General features: G+C 44.8%; 1 protein-coding gene across 2 annotated transcripts in view; it reads right to left on the reverse strand.

Annotated features, from left to right (window-relative positions):
* TBC1D19 (TBC1 domain family member 19) overlaps positions 1-18425 on the reverse strand; it is a 1159927-nt gene that overhangs the window by 675993 nt on the left and 465509 nt on the right. For both annotated transcript variants that reach the window (XM_078678973.1, XM_078678974.1), the window contains exon 10: positions 13555-13593. In XM_078678973.1, the coding sequence (XP_078535099.1) occupies positions 13555-13593 (39 nt within the window). The remainder of the gene's footprint in view (positions 1-13554; positions 13594-18425) is intronic.

An 18425-nucleotide genomic window follows, 5' to 3' on the forward strand; every position in this document is an offset into this window, starting at 1 on the left:
GGCACTGACTGCCATGAAACGCCATGATCCTAAACCGCGTCATTTCACTTCACGTGCTTCTCTTGTATGTACTTAGCCACAGTAACTGTAAAACAATTCGTTCATTTTATTTCATGCAACGCCCCCACCAGTCCCCCCACTGCGCCGGAAATCGCATGTGACTTCACTTGATTTTAATTGCCATCTGTTGCACATGGAAAACACACTTTTGTTTTAGATGGTCAGATATGTTACATGCTAATGCTAGTACTTACCCTTGTTTTCATTTTTCCTCCCCCTTTTTTCCGAAAATTTGTATGAATATATATGTGTAGGCAAAAAATTGCCTAAAGATTTTCAAGACAAACTTTTTTATTCTCTGTCCTGAAGATGATGCCACTCATTTCACAATAGGCATCGAAACGCCGTCGACATTTTAGCGTCATATGTAAAATGAAAAGTATAAATTGTATACAATGATGCTTCTAAAATGTATTTTTGTCTGTTCACTGAACTACTAGTATACAGACCGCCTTGTTCGTTCTAACCCCATCCCCTTGTTTTGTCTTGTCCCCTGTGGGTTGCTGGCTGCACCCACTGTGTAAAAAAATCCTCTTTATTCTTGCTTATCACTTTAATTAAAATTCCTGTCCGGCTGGACAAAGGTCATACATACTATTGAGCGTATGTCTATCATTTTTGCAAAAGATCCCTGAACTACTAGGGACCCCTGTTTTTTGTAATACGGTGTACCTCTCGAGCCAGGCAACCATCTTCACGCTGGATGTGCTGCCGTAGGAGCGTGCCTTTGAGCTTGCGCCCGGATAGCTGATGTGCACGCTCACGGCATGCCTACAACGCGGGCATGGCTCGCTTTCACTTTCCCTTGTCATTCCAGCCACTGTAAAACAATGCGCGCAGTATAGCAAAGTCTGGAGGCTGCAAACAGAGATGGCTGGCCGCGCCGGGTGTCCTTCGTCAGTCTTCCTGCCACCCAGGTGGTTATTGTGGACAATGAGGTGAAGGGACAGGTCGGACAAGTGCTAGAAAAGCAGCGTCCGCTCTTCGTGACGTGTGCTGCGCCCTCGCTGGGACTCAAGGTGGATTAAAGATGTCAGGGTCCGCTGCAGCAGCTCGAGGCACCCCAGCACCAGCTCGACATAGGCTTGAGAGGTAAACGTGCTCTGTAAGCAAATGGTCTGGTTTGTGTGATTTGTAAGGACAGTGTGCAAAGCATTCTGTTCCGTCATTGAAATGCCATTGGCTGCTGTTATCGCCGAGTTCAGCAGACTCTTCTCTTGAAAGGTCTCTTTCTAATGACATTCCTGGATAAGAACCGGCGTGAAAGCCCTTAAACATGTTCAGCTTATTCAAAAACGACGGAGGGTTGCATTTTCATTGTGGCGCCTCAGAATGTGTGCCTGTTAACTAAGAGTGGAGCAGTGTTCAAGTAATGTGCGCGCGCAGCTGACTTTTAGGTCGTTTTAGGTTTTTCCAAACAAAGAGCAGTCATTGCTTGGTATGTGGAAACATACAAACACAATAAATACTGGACAGAAATACAGTGCTGTTGCCACAGCTGCGGATGGACGTCAGTAGCAAAGAGTCATCAATCCTGAAGGTGTTGAATGCAAGTGAATGTGGTTTTTTTTTCACTAGTGCTGGCAACTGTGAAGTATTTTATTTGCAGAACTCACAAGCAATCCTAGATCAGGTCATACATTACCAACCATTTGCAGTTGGCCACAAATCTTTGAGATGCATGTGCTACCAAGAAACCAATACTTTGTTCTTCATGAGAAAGATGCATGGATTTGTCCCTCATTCTGTACCTGTGCTGCTTTGTGTGTGTTTTTAATGTAATTAGCCTATTTGAGATAAAACTAAATCTAAATCTTTTTCTTTGTGATCATTAGCATTGGTTCCGTTATATAGAGGTTTGCTAACTGTTCGACATCAACCTGAAAGAGACAAAGCAATGTCTTTTAATATTTATTTATTTGTAGTATTTATATAGCGCAGACCCAGCCACACAGGCAACAGAGCGTTTTACATACAACTGGAAAGAGAACTGTTTACTATCTCTCTGCTGAACTTAAAATGAGAAGGCTCCACTGAATAGGCGGTTAGTCTTCCACATCATGTAAGTTGATATAGTTTCACTTGCTTTTGAGTGGCTCCTGTAGTATTTTTTCACAAGAATAGTTTCAAAGCATCACACATGGCCAATAAGCTTGGTCGAGCCCCCATACAATAATAATTAATCATTACTTCTGTCTTTGAAGAGTTTGGCTGAACGATGTTATTGAGGTTCAGCATTCAAACAGTATGCCATGACAAGCTTGTGGAAAATTAGTGCGTTTTGGTGAACATTATCTGCGCCATCTTGCCTCTTCCCTGATGCCACACTTTTGTCGTGCGCGCCCGCCATTTTAAGATGCCCCGATCAGAACAAACCCTTTTGCATGCCGCTGGCCCCTGACATAGCCCTTTTCCTTCACTAAGCCTGCACGCTGACCACCCCCTGCTTGCACCTGCCTTGAGTCATAAACCCCTCTTCGGCGCTGCTCTGCCCCAGGCCCTCATCCTGTTCCCAGCGCGACACCTCCTTGTTTTCCTTTCATGATCTCCGGCCCTTAGATGTAAACCCCCTTTTCCCCGTGTGCCCGTTTTGTCCTCCCCGTTCCCAAGCCGACACCCAGCTCTGCCGATACCATCCTTGCCCCTCCCCGTACAATAGAAAGCTTCCCCCATCAAAGAATCCCCGGGTTGATCAAAGCCCCCACCCCATGAGATCCGATCAAACCCCCCACATTCCGTGAATCGGCGGAATATCCAGCTGCGTGATACTCATCACCTGTTATGACTAGGGTGGGGATTTCAACTGTAAATGTGCGTGGGAACGGGCCCCAAAGGGGGATTCCGGGTATGTCTTTCCGTATATCAAAGCTTTGTCACATGTATGTAAACTGTAATAAAAACCATAAACACTGTATATAAGGGGCCAGGCCTCAAACGTAAGTTAGAGCACCTCAGAACGATACCTTCTGTCCGTTTCGTTGTGTTCTCCTCCGGAGAGAATAAAAAAACCTTGTTTCCTGCTTTCCAGTCTCCAGCGCCTGCCTCTTCATTGATTTAAATAACTAGAGGGTCACAGAGGCAATACCGCCGGGCAAATATCGATTGTCCCCGACCCGATTGAACTTTTTACAATTGGCGTCCCAAGCGTGGGGCCCATCAGCGACTCGTGGATCCAGTGGGAGAGGTCCCGACGACAGGGTGAACGACTGCAACGATCGGGAGAGCTCTTGCCCAATAGACCCTCGTCTGGCAGCCGATCATCCGAACTTCACTAGTTCCGAACAGACCTCTCTCGAGTGATCTACGGTCCTGACTGGGAACCATCAGGAGTGCCGTGAGAAATACGAGAAAAAGAGGACGATCGGGCGCTGGATTCGGAAGACAAGAAACTGTCCACATGGTCCGGGTAAGGTCGTGTTGCCACGACAAGTTGCGAAAAATTTGTTTTGATTGCTTGATTGTTCAAAATACTAGTATTGCTTTGTTTATTTTTATTTAGAGATTCACTGTCTGCAAACGGAGAAACAACAGGCTCCCTCTCCCTTTGCAAGCAGTGGAGGATAAGTAGGGTAGCAGCCGTGCTTGTTCTTTTTCTCCCCCACTCAATAATTGCTTGAAACTGAACTGTTGTTCACAAACTATTGTTTCCTGGAGATTCCCTGTCTGCAAGTAGGGAAGAGACCACCCTTTTTGCAGATAGTGAAAAGGGTAGGTGACGCAGATCTTTGCGGACCTACTCATTCTCCCCATTGTTATTTATTGGTCGTTTGGTTTTATATTTTTTTTGGATCCATGAGGTATTCACTACCTGCAAACAACGTAGAATAGAAATATTCTGTCTAGTCTTTGCACCTAGTGATAAGATAGGCAGTGCTGACTTTTTAGTCCCTCGTTACGAGCCGTCATGTCTGTCTTCTCCCCATTGATAAATAGCCTGTTTAGCCCGGACCGGGTGTTAGAGGTGGACCATATAGCTCCACTAGAAGGCACCCCTAATAAGGACATGTTCATAAACTATGGGTTAGTCACCATAGCTTATAATAAATTATGGCACAGGTATACCGAAGATAGCCAAGACAAACAGTGGCCACTGGCAGGATCCTTTGACATTGATAAAATAGAAACGTTAGAAATAGCCCTTCGAAATAATAAGACGACGCCAATTATGCTCGACAGTCTCGGTATGTGGCGCAGAGAGGCTACGAAACGACAGAGAAAAGACGAGGACAAACCAAGTAGAGAAATATACCGACAGGACAACCCCAGGACACCACTACCCACAACTTATCCCCCGACACTACGCAAAGGACGACCAGACTTAGGGTCAGACCAATGCGCTTTTTGTAGGTATGTCGGACACTGGAAAGCCCAATGCCCGACTCTACTGAGCGTGAGTAAAGGCAAAGGGCCGACAAGAACGACAGACCGACAGTACGAGAAAAGGCGCGAGACAGAGAAGAACCCGACTTACATAGACAGACCAGACAGAACCACCACGTTTGATTATGCCCGATGGCACAGATTTCGCCAGGAAAATCTCAGCGGCATGATCAAGTTCTCCTAGGTCGGGCAATGTCAAGACGGGAACCCAGCCTCGTTTAAAATTCATAGACGGAAAGAGATAATTATGACCAATAACTGTTTTTATATTTGTCTTGGGTCTTTGTATGTCGTACTTGTACTGTCCCCCGTCTGAGTTTGTGTGTATGTAATGTGCAAATCTGCGTCATCCCTCTACACGTGTTTCCGTGTTACTCGACCTCTGTTAGCAGAAACCTAGCATCAAAGCAACCTGGAAAGAAAGAAATGGTAAAACAAAATCCGTAGACCATTAATAAACTTGAACTTTTAATTTAACACAACAAACAAGGAATAATAACGATAAACTGTAGAAAATGAAAGTCAAATAGAACATTCGCCCCCCCCCCATTCTGGAACCTTCCAAAGTAGGGCAGGGTTACGGCTACGCCCAACCAACGGCAACCCATATAAGGCGAGCCCCGCCGCCAACTCTTGGTCAGGAAATCTTAACGTATGGGGGAGCCGGAGGAGAGGCAGGAGCCCGCAGCCTGGGCATTTGCAGGTAGTCCCGCCACATGTCTCCTTGGCCGGCCGCAACGGGCCTGGAAAGACTAAGGTAGTCCCGCCACATGTCCAAGAGGAGAACAAGGCACCTCTTCCTTTTCTCTTCCGTCACAGCCGCAGCAGTCCTGGACGGCGGGATGTCCTGCACGTACCTCCACAACAACTTGTCCAAGTTGGGCTGGGAGGGAGAGGCGACGCGGACGAGCCTCTCCCACCTCCACCGGTAGGAGGTTTCCCAGCCCCCAGCCCGACGCCGAACACCCCCAGTCAGGCGATGGTGCCCATACTTCCACAGCACCGGACACACCATGGTGGCACCCCAGTACTTGCGCAGCACCGAACGTACAATGGTGGCACCCCAGTATTTGCGCAGCACCGAACGTACAATGGTGGCACTTGGGGAACACCGGATGTGGAGAGGCCTTCATGCGGGGCGATGAAAAGGAGCGGCATGGAGTGCACCGGGAGAAGGAGACGATGTGAACGAGTCTCCCTCGCCCCCCCAGGTGGGGACATCACTGCTGCACCCCAGCTGAACGTCCCGCTCTCACAATACAGGGACCTCTTCCTTTCACTCCGAAGGGTCTCTTCCATTCTTGCAAACTCGACGAGAGTGGCCCCTGTAGGGCCTCAAAATGGCGTCTGGATCCGCTGGAAGGCGGGCCCCGGCCACTAGAGTAACTTTGGCCAGCCATACAACTCGAACATTTGTCCCATGGAGCACGAGCCCCCATCTCCGACAGCATCTCCGCAGCCTTGAAGATCATACAAAGGTCCCCGGCGGAACCTTCGGCCTTTGCAGGTTTCCGGTAAGGGACGGCTGCCTTGATCGCCAACGAAACAAACATGACATTGCCACACCTTCTGTTAGCGTGAATTCTAGAACTGCCGAAAAGGACTCTGGTCCAAACTGCCAGTAATGGAAACATTTCCCCCTGATGCTGCTTCCGGACTGTGCCGGCCCCGCCCAAAATGGCGCTGGTATCAATCGGAACTTACGAACACCTCGTGGTGTTCCTTCGCACTAATATAAACTTGATGTTCTGAGATTTTATATGATCCTTTGTACACTTGGCTAGAAAAGACGAAGAGAACTCACTCGACGAATAGTGTGAAAAGATCCCCGTTACAAATGTTGATTACGAATGTACAATGTATTATATTTTTATAACTGATGTAAAACTCATTTACGACGCACACGTACGGTATGCATATAGGAAATCTGATTACAACTGTTATGATTAGGCTTCTAAATTATGAAAATATATGCCCCCGAACCCCCAGCCAATTAATAGACGTTTTAGTCTCTTACAAATGAATGAGTAAAACTTTCCGATGTTTTTTTATTGTTGCAAACGACACCCCCCACTGTACGCACTTTAGCCATTGCCACGACCGACCAAATACGACCACACCCTCCTAATCCATATGCTGAAATGAATTTGCAAAATAAAGTCTATGAAACTATGGACGGGTATTGCATGCTTTATTTTAAAACAATATGGGATGGGTAGGAAAGTTCTTTTTCTGTGCACCCTACTCTGCTCTCTCTTTAAGGTTAAAGGAAGATGGTTGCCCAGCCCTGGAGGACGGATCGGATCGACAACACGACACTCCGCCTTAAAAGTACGCGACTGACTCATGAACTCTCGCGTAGAGGAAGACCGTGACTTCCAAGGATGGGTAAAACGAATGGTGTAACTGAGGGAATGTAAAAGGAGGGTGAAATGAAATAATGTAAATATTATAAAGTACAACGTTCCAAAGTAGCAGGGACCCAAGAACCGAAGAACTTTAGAACGCCACGGCGTTGAAAGAGGTTTAAGGATCCCGATAGTGAGATATATCCTTTGACTAGATACCTCGCACTAGGCACCTCTGGTTTCCTTTTTATGTTTCCCCGCACACGCCCTACATGAACACACTACCCCCCCCCCGACTCCGAAAACCATATCCCCGGGGACCCTGCCCCAAGGAGGAAAGACGAGTAAGAGGTAAGTAAAGGACTTATGAATCCATGTATTTGAATGCGCGCGAATGCTGTCTCCCCCACCCCCACCCCCTCTTTTCCTCCCTCTGCAGGTTACGTCAGAAATTACAGCCGAGGCGTGGCGAAGATCTGAAGCCTTGCCATGTCTAATACACGAAGCGGACTAGCGCCGCAAGGTGGTGTCTAAGCACGCCTGCAAACTACTCACGTATCGAACAAACCCGAAAAATTAGCACAACCTGATAAAAAGTGATCACCCTTAAACCAGACCGGATGAATGAACCCATGTCACGTATGATGCGAAACTATGAGGGAATGTGTGTGTGTGTGACTGAGGCGTTGACCCAACTGGTCAAAGGACCGAGAATGCGAGAAAGTGCGACAAAATGGTACCTCCTTTTTCTTCTTTCCTTTTCTCAAAGCACGTCCCCTCTACCCTGTCTAATGCTCAAACTGCATGATTACAAGATTCTAACGCGGACTCGTGAATACCCTTTACTGTGTAATGCACTAAATAGCCTTTCTTGAATGCACTGCCGCCCTCTCTGTTGCACGTGTACTATTTAGCCTGCCGTTGCACTCTCTCTCTCTCTCTCTCTCTCTCTCTCTCTCTCTCCCTCTCTCTCTCTCTCTCTCTCTCTCTCTCTCTCTCTCTATTTTTGCACTACCACTCTTCCGAGTGGTTAGCCCCGAAATTGGCAGATTGCCACCCCTAGCACACCACCTAATTGGCTTCAAATACCGTCAGTATTTGCACAAACGCTTGTCTTTAATACAATCACCCTGAGGCCGCGTCATTACCTCTCCTTTTCCGCTAGAAGTCAATGAACCCAGGTTGGGCCGTAAGGGAAAGGACAGGTAAGACGACAGAGGTTCCCTAATCTGGCCCGAAATAAGGGAACTACATGTCAACGGCTCCTATAGTATAAAACAAGGACCTCAGAATACGCGACCCTCCCCTCCCCGAATCGTCGCAATACCCAAACCAGAAAAACGATCACCCCCGTTACCTCCCCTGTCTATGTCCCTGGTTGTTTCCCATAAAACCCCTGTCCTTCCTAGAAGTAACCGGGCTGTAAAAGGTTACGTAGGACCCAGAATGATGTTTTACAAGGTTAACAGACTAGACCAAGGTAAAGAAATCATCAAAATGAACCCCGCAGTAGTTGAAAAACAGGATGCACCGATAGAAAGGAAATGTTTAGCCATGTTCGCCTCTCAGCAAAATACCTGTGTAGTACCATGTTGACGACTCACTGTACCCTTTTGTAAATGTGAAACTCTAGAGAACGGCATATCTCTGCCAGATTTGTCTCCCGAAGGCGGGTTACCATCAGATGAACTGTCATGCCTGTAATAAATGATTATGAAGGAAAGTCATAGTAAATCCAACAGGTCCGCCACCGGTCATTCATATGCCAGTGGTGAACATTAAATATAACGGACACTTTCATTCTTTGCCTGGAGCTGGGCGAGAAATAGACTTTTTGATTATCTTCATCTGCAAATTTTCTAAAGACTGTCTTTTCAAACTTGTTTAAGGGTATTGCTGTTGGAGGAGAGAAGGACCGGATGTGGGAGCACGAGGCCCGACTGCAGACTAAGGGACACCTGCGACATTAGCCAAGGCGAGACCACGACTGAAAGGAGCTGCAGGACGAGGCACTGTTTTTGACAGCATGAAAAGAAAGGGTCGACCTGATGCCCCTGCTCGACGTCCAGTGCCTTTCGACAAGTCCCCGCTCTCTGAATTCCGTCGCACGCCCGCCCATTTGAAGTCTCTCGTTCCCCTAGTTTGTTCCCAATTTGGCCTTGCTCCATCCCCCTTTTTCCTCTGACCTACCCTATGGACTGTTTTGAACGCTCTTCTTCCATCGGAACTTTCTGACAATCACCTCTAAGGACACAGGGCGAAAAGGACCTTTCCGACCAGAAACGCGAGGAAAGGGTCGTGCCCTGCAACGCAGAACTTAGAACAGAGCTGGACTTGTAGCTCCACCGCCGGTGCTCAACAGCGCCAACGAAAGACCACAAAGAACAATGAGAACTCATAAAACTTCGAACATTCGACACCCTCAACCACCGTTTTGCTACGCCTCATTTCTCTCCCAGCCGCCATTGTATTGATCCTGCTCCAATCCGAATCTGAAATATGTATTAACCTGCCAGTTCACGTTATGATATGTACTTGCTGCTCGCCGTTATTGTATTGCATTCCTATGACTTTCCTGCTGAACAAGTTTATCAAAGTTTATCAAATAGGCCCGCCTCCTGAAAACTAGAAATGTTAAAATGTATTATTTACAACTCTTTTCATCTAGGATTCCTACCGTTTTCTTTCTCATGCTCACCACAGTAGAACCGAATAGAAAATGAACCAGCAAGATGTCTTGAATATGTTAAAGGGAGGACTGTGGAAAATTAGTGCGTTTTGGTGAACATTATCTGCGCCATCTTGCCTCTTCCCTGATGCCACACTTTTGTCGTGCGCGCCCGCCATTTTAAGATGCCCCGATCAGAACAAACCCTTTTGCATGCCGCTGGCCCCTGACATAGCCCTTTTCCTTCACTAAGCCTGCACGCTGACCACCCCCTGCTTGCACCTGCCTTGAGTCATAAACCCCTCTTCGGCGCTGCTCTGCCCCAGGCCCTCATCCTGTTCCCAGCGCGACACCTCCCTGTTTTCCTTTCATGATCTCCGGCCCTTAGATGTAAACCCCCTTTTCCCCGTGTGCCCGTTTTGTCCTCCCCGTTCCCAAGCCGACACCCAGCTCTGCCGATACCATCCTTGCCCCTCCCCGTACAATAGAAAGCTTCCCCCATCAAAGAATCCCCGGGTTGATCAAAGCCCCCACCCCATGAGATCCGATCAAACCCCCCACATTCCGTGAATCGGCGGAATATCCAGCTGCGTGATACTCATCACCTGTTATGACTAGGGTGGGGATTTCAACTGTAAATGTGCGTGGGAACGGGCCCCAAAGGGGGATTCCGGGTATGTCTTTCCGTATATCAAAGCTTTGTCACATGTATGTAAACTGTAATAAAAACCATAAACACTGTATATAAGGGGCCAGGCCTCAAACGTAAGTTAGAGCACCTCAGAACGATACCTTCTGTCCGTTTCGTTGTGTTCTCCTCCGGAGAGAATAAAAAAACCTTGTTTCCTGCTTTCCAGTCTCCAGCGCCTGCCTCTTCATTGATTTAAATAACTAGAGGGTCACAGAGGCAATACCGCCGGGCAAATATCGATTGTCCCCGACCCGATTGAACTTTTTACAAGCTTATGCGATGGCTACATATTTTTTTGATTTCTTATTGCAAGCATATGCAGTACAAGCATTGGCATAGCCAATAGGTCTCGCCTTTGGGACCTTATATGTGGACTACAGTTAACAAGATGGCAGTAGTGCTTGTGAAAAGCACAGCACTCTAAAAACAAGCATTTGCAGTGCAATAGGTCTTGCATTCATGCGAGTTTGAGCTATTGGGATTGTAAATGACAATGCCTTTTATTTATGTTTTGGTTTTTTAAACATGAATAAAAGGTATTGTCATTTACAATGCCAATAGCTCAAACTTGCGAGAATGCGAGACCTATTGCATTGGAAATGCTTGTTTTTATTATGTTTCCTCAAATTCTTAATGGCTAACAAGTAATAAATGTGCCTTTACACTAAAATGGATTGGAACATATGTTTTGCTCTTTTAACTGTGATTTGTTTTTTTCCTTTTCCTTCTCTCAACATATCTAGGAGGTAGTGCAGAATTTTGAACATGCTCCCAATAGGCAAGACAATGATGTTTTGAAGGTGTCCTTTCATTGTCTCAGGAGGGTACCTCGCACTGGCTGTTGGGGGAGGTTAGCCATACCATTCATTAAAATCCTTTGCCATACTTAAGGACACATGCTTTGCACACAATTAAACATTCTACACATTTTTTATTCTTACTCTCTCACCCTGCACATCTTCATACCCACTCTGTTCACCCTAATGGATATTCTGCTCACTCTCATATGAACAGACACACTTTAAGTGACCAGAGTCATGCGCTTAATGCAGTCGGCCAGGCTCTGCACACCTTCAGCCATTCTATACACAGAATCAGTCATGATGCTGCTATGGTTTGTTCATCTTCTGGCATGCTCCAAACAACCTCTGTACACTCTACATAAACATAGCTTAGCTTAGCACACACGCAACCATGCCATGTACAGTCATTGCTCATACTATAACTATTGTGACACTGCACACCCCCACTTCATACACACATACACAAAATACACACACACACAACACACACAAAAGCCACAGACTCCATGCCCATAGCCACTTCCTACATGCCATCAGCCAGGCTCGGCAGACCATTAGTTAGGCTTTGTGGACTCTCATGCTCTGTACTGCACCAGTAAAACTTCAATGATACTCATAAACACTCTGACCCTGCCCAAGCCGGGATATGCCCACTCTTACCCATGGTCTGCACATCCTCGGACAGTCTCTGAATGCAATCAGCCCTCCTAGAAAAGCCTTAGCCATGCACTAAACATCCTCAATAACTGAAAAACCTCAGTTAGTCTTCATCTGTTCCCAGGAAATCCCAAGTCATGTGCTGAAAACTTACGACTGCACCGCAAAGCGATAAAAGAAAAACTTCGAGGACTGATGAGTAGCACAGAAGCACACTGTACTAAAAGGGAAAGGCAAGAACACTGATTATCTACCTACAGGGACAGAGCAGGGATCCCAACCTGTCACCAGGTATTATGTACACCCCATAGGCTTCTGTTTGGCTGATCTTATAAAAGCATGTTCCCTGGTAAATGCACTAAAAAGACAGGGACTGTAATTCCTAACAAGATAATTATTTGCCCTTCAGTTGGTTCTTACATACAATAAAAGCCAATGTGTGCTTCCAGAAAGAAACCCTGTTCTATGGCATCTGCATTTAAGAAAAGCAGTTCTCTCCAGTATCTCGTAGAAGCTGACTGAGGTCATCAAAGGAGCAGAAGTCCTTAAAGAACTATGCAAAGCAGTTACTTTATTGATTCAAAGTATAGAAATGTTCCTGCTTTTCTCGTCCTCCACTTTTTCAAACCCGACAGCTGAGTGTTCTTGATAACACCTGAAGTAGACCTCAGCTAAGAGGATACAATCTGGTTCAAAAGAGGGGTAATCTTTGGCTATGCCAATGGGGAGTATAGAGAATGTCTGGAAAGGTTTACAGTTTGCAGTTGACTATAAATACCAAAGAGAGAACAAACAGGTTCTCAGAGAGCCCCTTGAAGAACAGAAAATTAGCAAACCCAAGCACATGAAACCTCTGGTTTGCCTGAGGAAAACAGCTTGGTAGAAAAAGTGAAGTTCAGCAAGGACTAACGTTCGAGTTAAAAGTTTAAATATCAAACTGACCACTCTTGGGAACAGATCAAGAAGTGTTAGTCTTCCTCTTCCAAGACTGCCATGTGTGGGGTAAACATAACACAGTCACTGTGTAAACAGATCCTTGTAGTAAACTATTGTTGACCATTTTCAGTGCAAAGATGCACCCATAGATGAACCTCAAAGTCTAAACTACACAGCAAATAACACTGCTGTTTACTGAGACTTAAGGTATTCCGGGGATGCGTAATATTGCAACACCTTGCAGCTCAAAAAAAGGGAGAAGGGCTAACCATGATTGTGCCCACAAACAATAGAGCTAAGTTCCATTTCCACACAAACACCATTCCACCAACCAGCCTACCATGAATCAACAAAGGCAGAACCCCAAGATGAAGTATGCCACGGGGTGAGGGTTACCAGTACCATCATTTCTTACAAAACTTTATAGAGGTTAGTAAACACTGATAGAACAGACAGATAACCAGCATCTTTAGCCCAGAATAGGCAGGGACCATACCACACTTCTAAAGAGGATCATGTGTATTTTTTGTGCCTGGAACATTCTAGAGAGGTGAGTCTTGCAGAGCTACATACTAATTAGGTGTGTTCCCTACATGTGGATATCCAACCACCAACCGCAAGTTAATTGGATGTGTAAATGTTAATCATCTGGTTAAACCCCTATGTTTTACGATATAACTAAAACTACTGATAAATAACGGATGTAAGTCCTCCTCAATAGGAGAGTAGAGATATTGGTATCTTGAGCTTACTTGTAACAAATCTTTTTGACCACAATAGAAAATATAATTCAAATGTTTGATGCAGCTTAACTGTTTTGTACAACGTCTATCTGACTGATTTAGGGAATTGTTCTTAAAAATGGACAGAATACAATACTTGATTTTTTAGGAAGCAGAACTTTACATTTAAACAGAAGGTGAATTAATGTATTGCATGTCTTAGTGTTATAACCAACTGTTTAGGACAAAATGTTCAAAAGAAGTCGCTTCAGTATAAAACATTACTCACCTTTTTTCCCAATGCGCACATGTTCATTTTCAAAAAGCTCTGAAAATATAGAATACACAAATCAGAAAGACCATGTCCTAGTGAAGAAAGCACAGTAATCCTTATCCATATCCGTAATACCATGGATCAAACACTTGCATTTTACAACAAACATTGGCAAAACTAATAGGTCTTGCCTATGTGAGATTTGTTGGCTTTGCTAATGTTTTTTAGCTATGTTGCAAATGGCCGAAAGGAATGTAAAAAATCTGTACGACAGCCAGTGTTGTCTGCATTATAGCACTTTTTTATTTTCAGGTATGCTGCATTGAAGCTAGTGCTGCTGTATAATATGGCAAAGAAAAATCAACAGAGCCAATATATCTTGCATAGACGAGACCTATCGGCTTTGCCAAAGCTTGGTATGGAATGATATATACTAGGTTATAAGTATTTATATATAGTTTAAAATGGCTGAAGTGCTAATGTTATAAAAGAGAATTCCTTTGCCAAGGTGTTAGTGTGTCCAGATTGAGAAGCATTTTAAGACCATACAAAGAGTGTGAAAATGTGCCATATAATGGCGCTGAATGTAACATAAGTTGTAGGTGGACAGAAAAGTCCAATAGGTTACAGATGTTATTACAGTGATGCTTTAGGCTATGTGTTACTTTAGGTGCAATAGTTACAAAACAACCAAAAAGTACTTCTGACTGCTTATTTGGTAGTAAAATATAACAATAATCAGTGTTTATTGCGTTTTCTAAACCTTTAGGCCCCTGAACCACTCCACATGCTGCACCATTCAAATCATGAACCTAGTGCCTGCAAAAGACCTGCACTTGTGACTGCTTGCTTAGTAATATAATATAACAATAATCGGTGTCTAGTGGGTTTCCAAGAGCTTTTGGCCCGTGTGCCACTTCACCTCTGTTCCATTCAAATCATGACCCTAATAGCTGCAAGGTACTTGCGACTGCTTGTTTAGCAGTAACATATAGCAATATTTGGTGTTCAGTGGATTTCCGAGAGCTTTTTACCCCTGTGCCACTGCACCAGCTGCACCATTCGAATCATGACCCTAGTGCATGCAAGGGCAAATGAGGAATTCGTTTATATCCAGTAATGTATGTGTTCCAAAAAAGACATAGTTGGAAACTGAATTCATAATTATTGTGTAGCTAAACATAAACACAAAAGGATTTTCGTGAATGTTTTGTGCAGATGAAGAACAAGATACCTTTTGAGATGGCTATGTCTAAAAAAATATTTCTTTTTAAAAGGGCACAAGCAGGATTCAAGGAGAAAGTAGATTGTATTCCTCTTTCCGATAAACGCTCTTACTTGACAGTCAGTTGATAGCAAGATAGGCACCAGGCTCCCACGAAAACACAGCTTGACATATGAGCTCAGTCTTTGAATGTCCAGCAAATGCGACAGGATAAGAATAAGATTTAAAGGCCTGTTTATTACAGAAAACTACTTAATGGAAGAATACTGTAAGAACAGCTTTAGCATGGGGAGGTACAAACTCAAGCCGCACAGCCTAAAGCAAATACAGCCATAAAATGTGAGTTCAAAACCACTAAGCCAATAGCAAGCCATGGGCGGAATGCATTCCCAGGTCAACTTTCTGAAAGTCCCCAAGATGTCTTTCGCATACTGGTTGGGGCCGACCTAAAAATCGCCTCCTACGCAGCAGGACATTATACTTCTCTCTCCGAGAAACCCAGTTGTAACATAAATAAAAAGCTATTTAAGTCTTCCCCTAAACTACCCACGTATTCTCTCGCCCTGGATTTGATAGTACAAAACAACAATATGTGGGTTGTAGTGGGGCATTCACTGTAATGGATCCCACTGTCTGTGGTGTAGATTGACAGTGTCTTTTTCAATCATTCATATGAGCACATATCTGCATGTCTGTGTGCCAGGAAGATTTTTAGGATGGTGGTTGAGAATCTTTTATTAGATGCATGTCCGACTGTGTGCTCATAGTAAAGGCATTAGTGCAAAGACCAGGATATTTTTTTATGTTTTAGTAACAAACAAGATTTTGTATAACAATAAAAAAACAGAAGGTGATTTGAGGTGTTGATTTTGATCTGTGAATATATTCTCTGGTATACACAGTGATTCAAGGAACTTTCTTTAAACACAAGGAGCTATATAGAGCGACCTTTTTTGATCAATTGAACAGTGAGGTCATTGACAAAGCTTTAATAAAATGTAAACTTGCACATTTAAATGCTTATAATTTGGGTTTTCACACTTATGACTTCCTGGGATAGTGGTATGCAAAGCAAATTACCTACATCACAGGGTTTGTGACAGCTAAATGGCTTTTCAAGATGTACTAAACCCATTTTAGGATCCAGCAAGTATTTATCAAATTATCGCAAAATTGGTTTCAAATACAGACAGAATCACACTGTTGAAGGGGCGTGTTTAGGTTGTGCGTTCCAAATTGCGATTCAGAATGCAATGTATCAATGGTTTGAGATCTCATTTCTACTTTTAAACTATTGGTAGGTTACTTCACAGGAGACCGCGAACCATTCACAATGGAGAAGGGGTCCACTTGGGACCCTTCTCCTTTGTAAATGTATGTCAGAACCACTTTCAGAGCGCCATGGGAATGCAGTTGTTACCAGGCCCTACCGTGGGGGTTGTGGGCGTGTAATCCTTGTGTCCAGGGGCACAACCTACTATGGGTCCTGAGTAACTGGGTCAAGTACTATTACTAGTAGCACAGGACTGGACCTCGGACTACGAGATCCCTCAGTGACGCCCCAGGTCCAGCATCTTGGCAACTTCTGCCTTAATTTAGCCCTGAACCCTGTCAGATATTCTGTACATTCTTTGTTACACTGGCAGACTGTCACTGGTGTCTATATCGTGCACACTGACATTTGTCAAACATTGACGATAAGGCTTCAGCCGTTTCATATGGAATACCCTCCCAAATTCCCTTGTGCTTTCTCTGTCAACCAAGTAGTTAACCCCAGTAATCTTCTGAATTACCCTGTATAACCCACACCATTTGTACTCCAAAGTTCTGGGACATATGGGCAACAACACCAACAGCCCCTGACCTTTCTTATTCCCACCTGGTCTACTTCAACACTATCATAAAATCTACAGTTCATTATTTAGCCCCATTAAAGCAGTGTCCTCACCCTCCCAAACGCCCCTAAACTACTTGGTATTCTCCCCTCCTTCGGACGGAAAAGAGTCACTGTAAAAAACTAGAACGGAAATGGCCCCTCACACAACCTACAGCACAAAGAAAGATATAAAGAAACACTGGCTTTATATCACAAAAACTTAAAATCTGCCCGCAAAACTTACATTGCGACCAAACTTGAGCAGGCAGGTAATAACCCCAGGACCCTGTACCAGATCCTAAAGTCTTTAACAAACACAAAGGCATGCAACAATGAAGAAGTTCCTTCCCAAACTCTATGTGACAATATCGCAAATCACTTTACCCAGAAAATTGACACGATTTCTAATAAAATCACAGCGACTAGTGGTACCCAGAGAGGTCCCACGATAGAGCACTGCCGACTACATCAAATGCTTTGCTATTGGAGAACTTTCCCCTACTCACACCCGATGAGGTAGAATCTCTACTAAAGAAAGACAAATCTGGATCTCCATTAGATGTCATTCACGCTGGGACCACTTCCCTGCTCGCTAAGAAACTTTCTGCCCTTATTTGCACCACTCTCAACAGCTCTTTGAATGAAGGCAGACTCCCTCTTGAATGGAAAGCAGCGCAAGTTGTTCCCATCTGGAAAAACCTTAAAGCTCCCATGGACGAGTTATCCAACTACCGCCCTACTTCCATGCTCCCTGTTCAGAGCAAGCTTTTGAAAAAACACATAAAAATATCTAGCCAAATTTGTGGAAGCCTCGAATTGCCTGGATGTCTCGCAGTCGGACTTCCGGGCCAGACACAGCACTGAGTTTGCCCTGATAGAAGTAACCGATAACATAAGAATGGCGCTGGACAATGGTCAGGCAGCACGTCTGGTACCGCTTGACCTATCGGTGCCTTTTGACACCATTTACCACCGGATCCTGCTTAGGAGACTTCAGGACATTGGCATCCAAGGGAATGCGCTGAAATGGTTGACTGATAGAACTCAGACGACTAACCTGGGTCCTTTTCACTCCAAGACTACAAGAGTAACCAAGAGAGTATCGCAAGGATCTTGTTTGAGCCCTACTTTATTTAACATTTATGTTACTCCCTTGGTGGAATTAATTAGGAAATTAGGATTCAGTCCAATCTCTTATGCTGACGATACTCAGCTTGGGGAACATCTTTTACGACGCAACTATTACCCCGCACTACCATTACAACGCAGAGATTACAACGAAAGTCGTTACAACGACTTTCGCTGGAGGGCGATGTTGGATAGGGAATAGATTAATTTTCTATCCAACACCTTTCCTACTATCCACGGGGACTGGAGTTGGAATAGAAAATTAAACTATTCCACTACCCAGCGCCCCCCAACGCACGTCCGTTGTAATGGCATGCGGGGTAAAAGCATGCGTTGTACTGTCATACAACCCTCAGCTTCTACTCTCCTTTGCTAAATCTAATTACAACATTCAGGTCATCTTCTCGGAGGGTTTCGAAGGCCATTGCTGATTGGGACAACTTCCTTCAACTTAAAGCAGAGAAATCGGAGATTATGTTGTTTGGAGATGCGGTGGTGAGATGGACTCCAAGCTGTAGGCCAGAGGAATTGGGCTCTGCCCCTACTCCTGAAAAAGTGGTAAAAAACCCGGGAGTCCGCATAGAGCAGAAACGTATGCTAGGAGAGCATGTCACCACTACTGCGGTGGCATGTTTTCACACGCTTGGCCTACTAAGT

Source organism: Lissotriton helveticus, chromosome 2_2 (assembly GCF_964261635.1).
Source record: "Lissotriton helveticus chromosome 2_2, aLisHel1.1, whole genome shotgun sequence".
In the NCBI taxonomy this organism is placed as follows: Eukaryota; Metazoa; Chordata; class Amphibia; order Caudata; family Salamandridae; genus Lissotriton; species Lissotriton helveticus.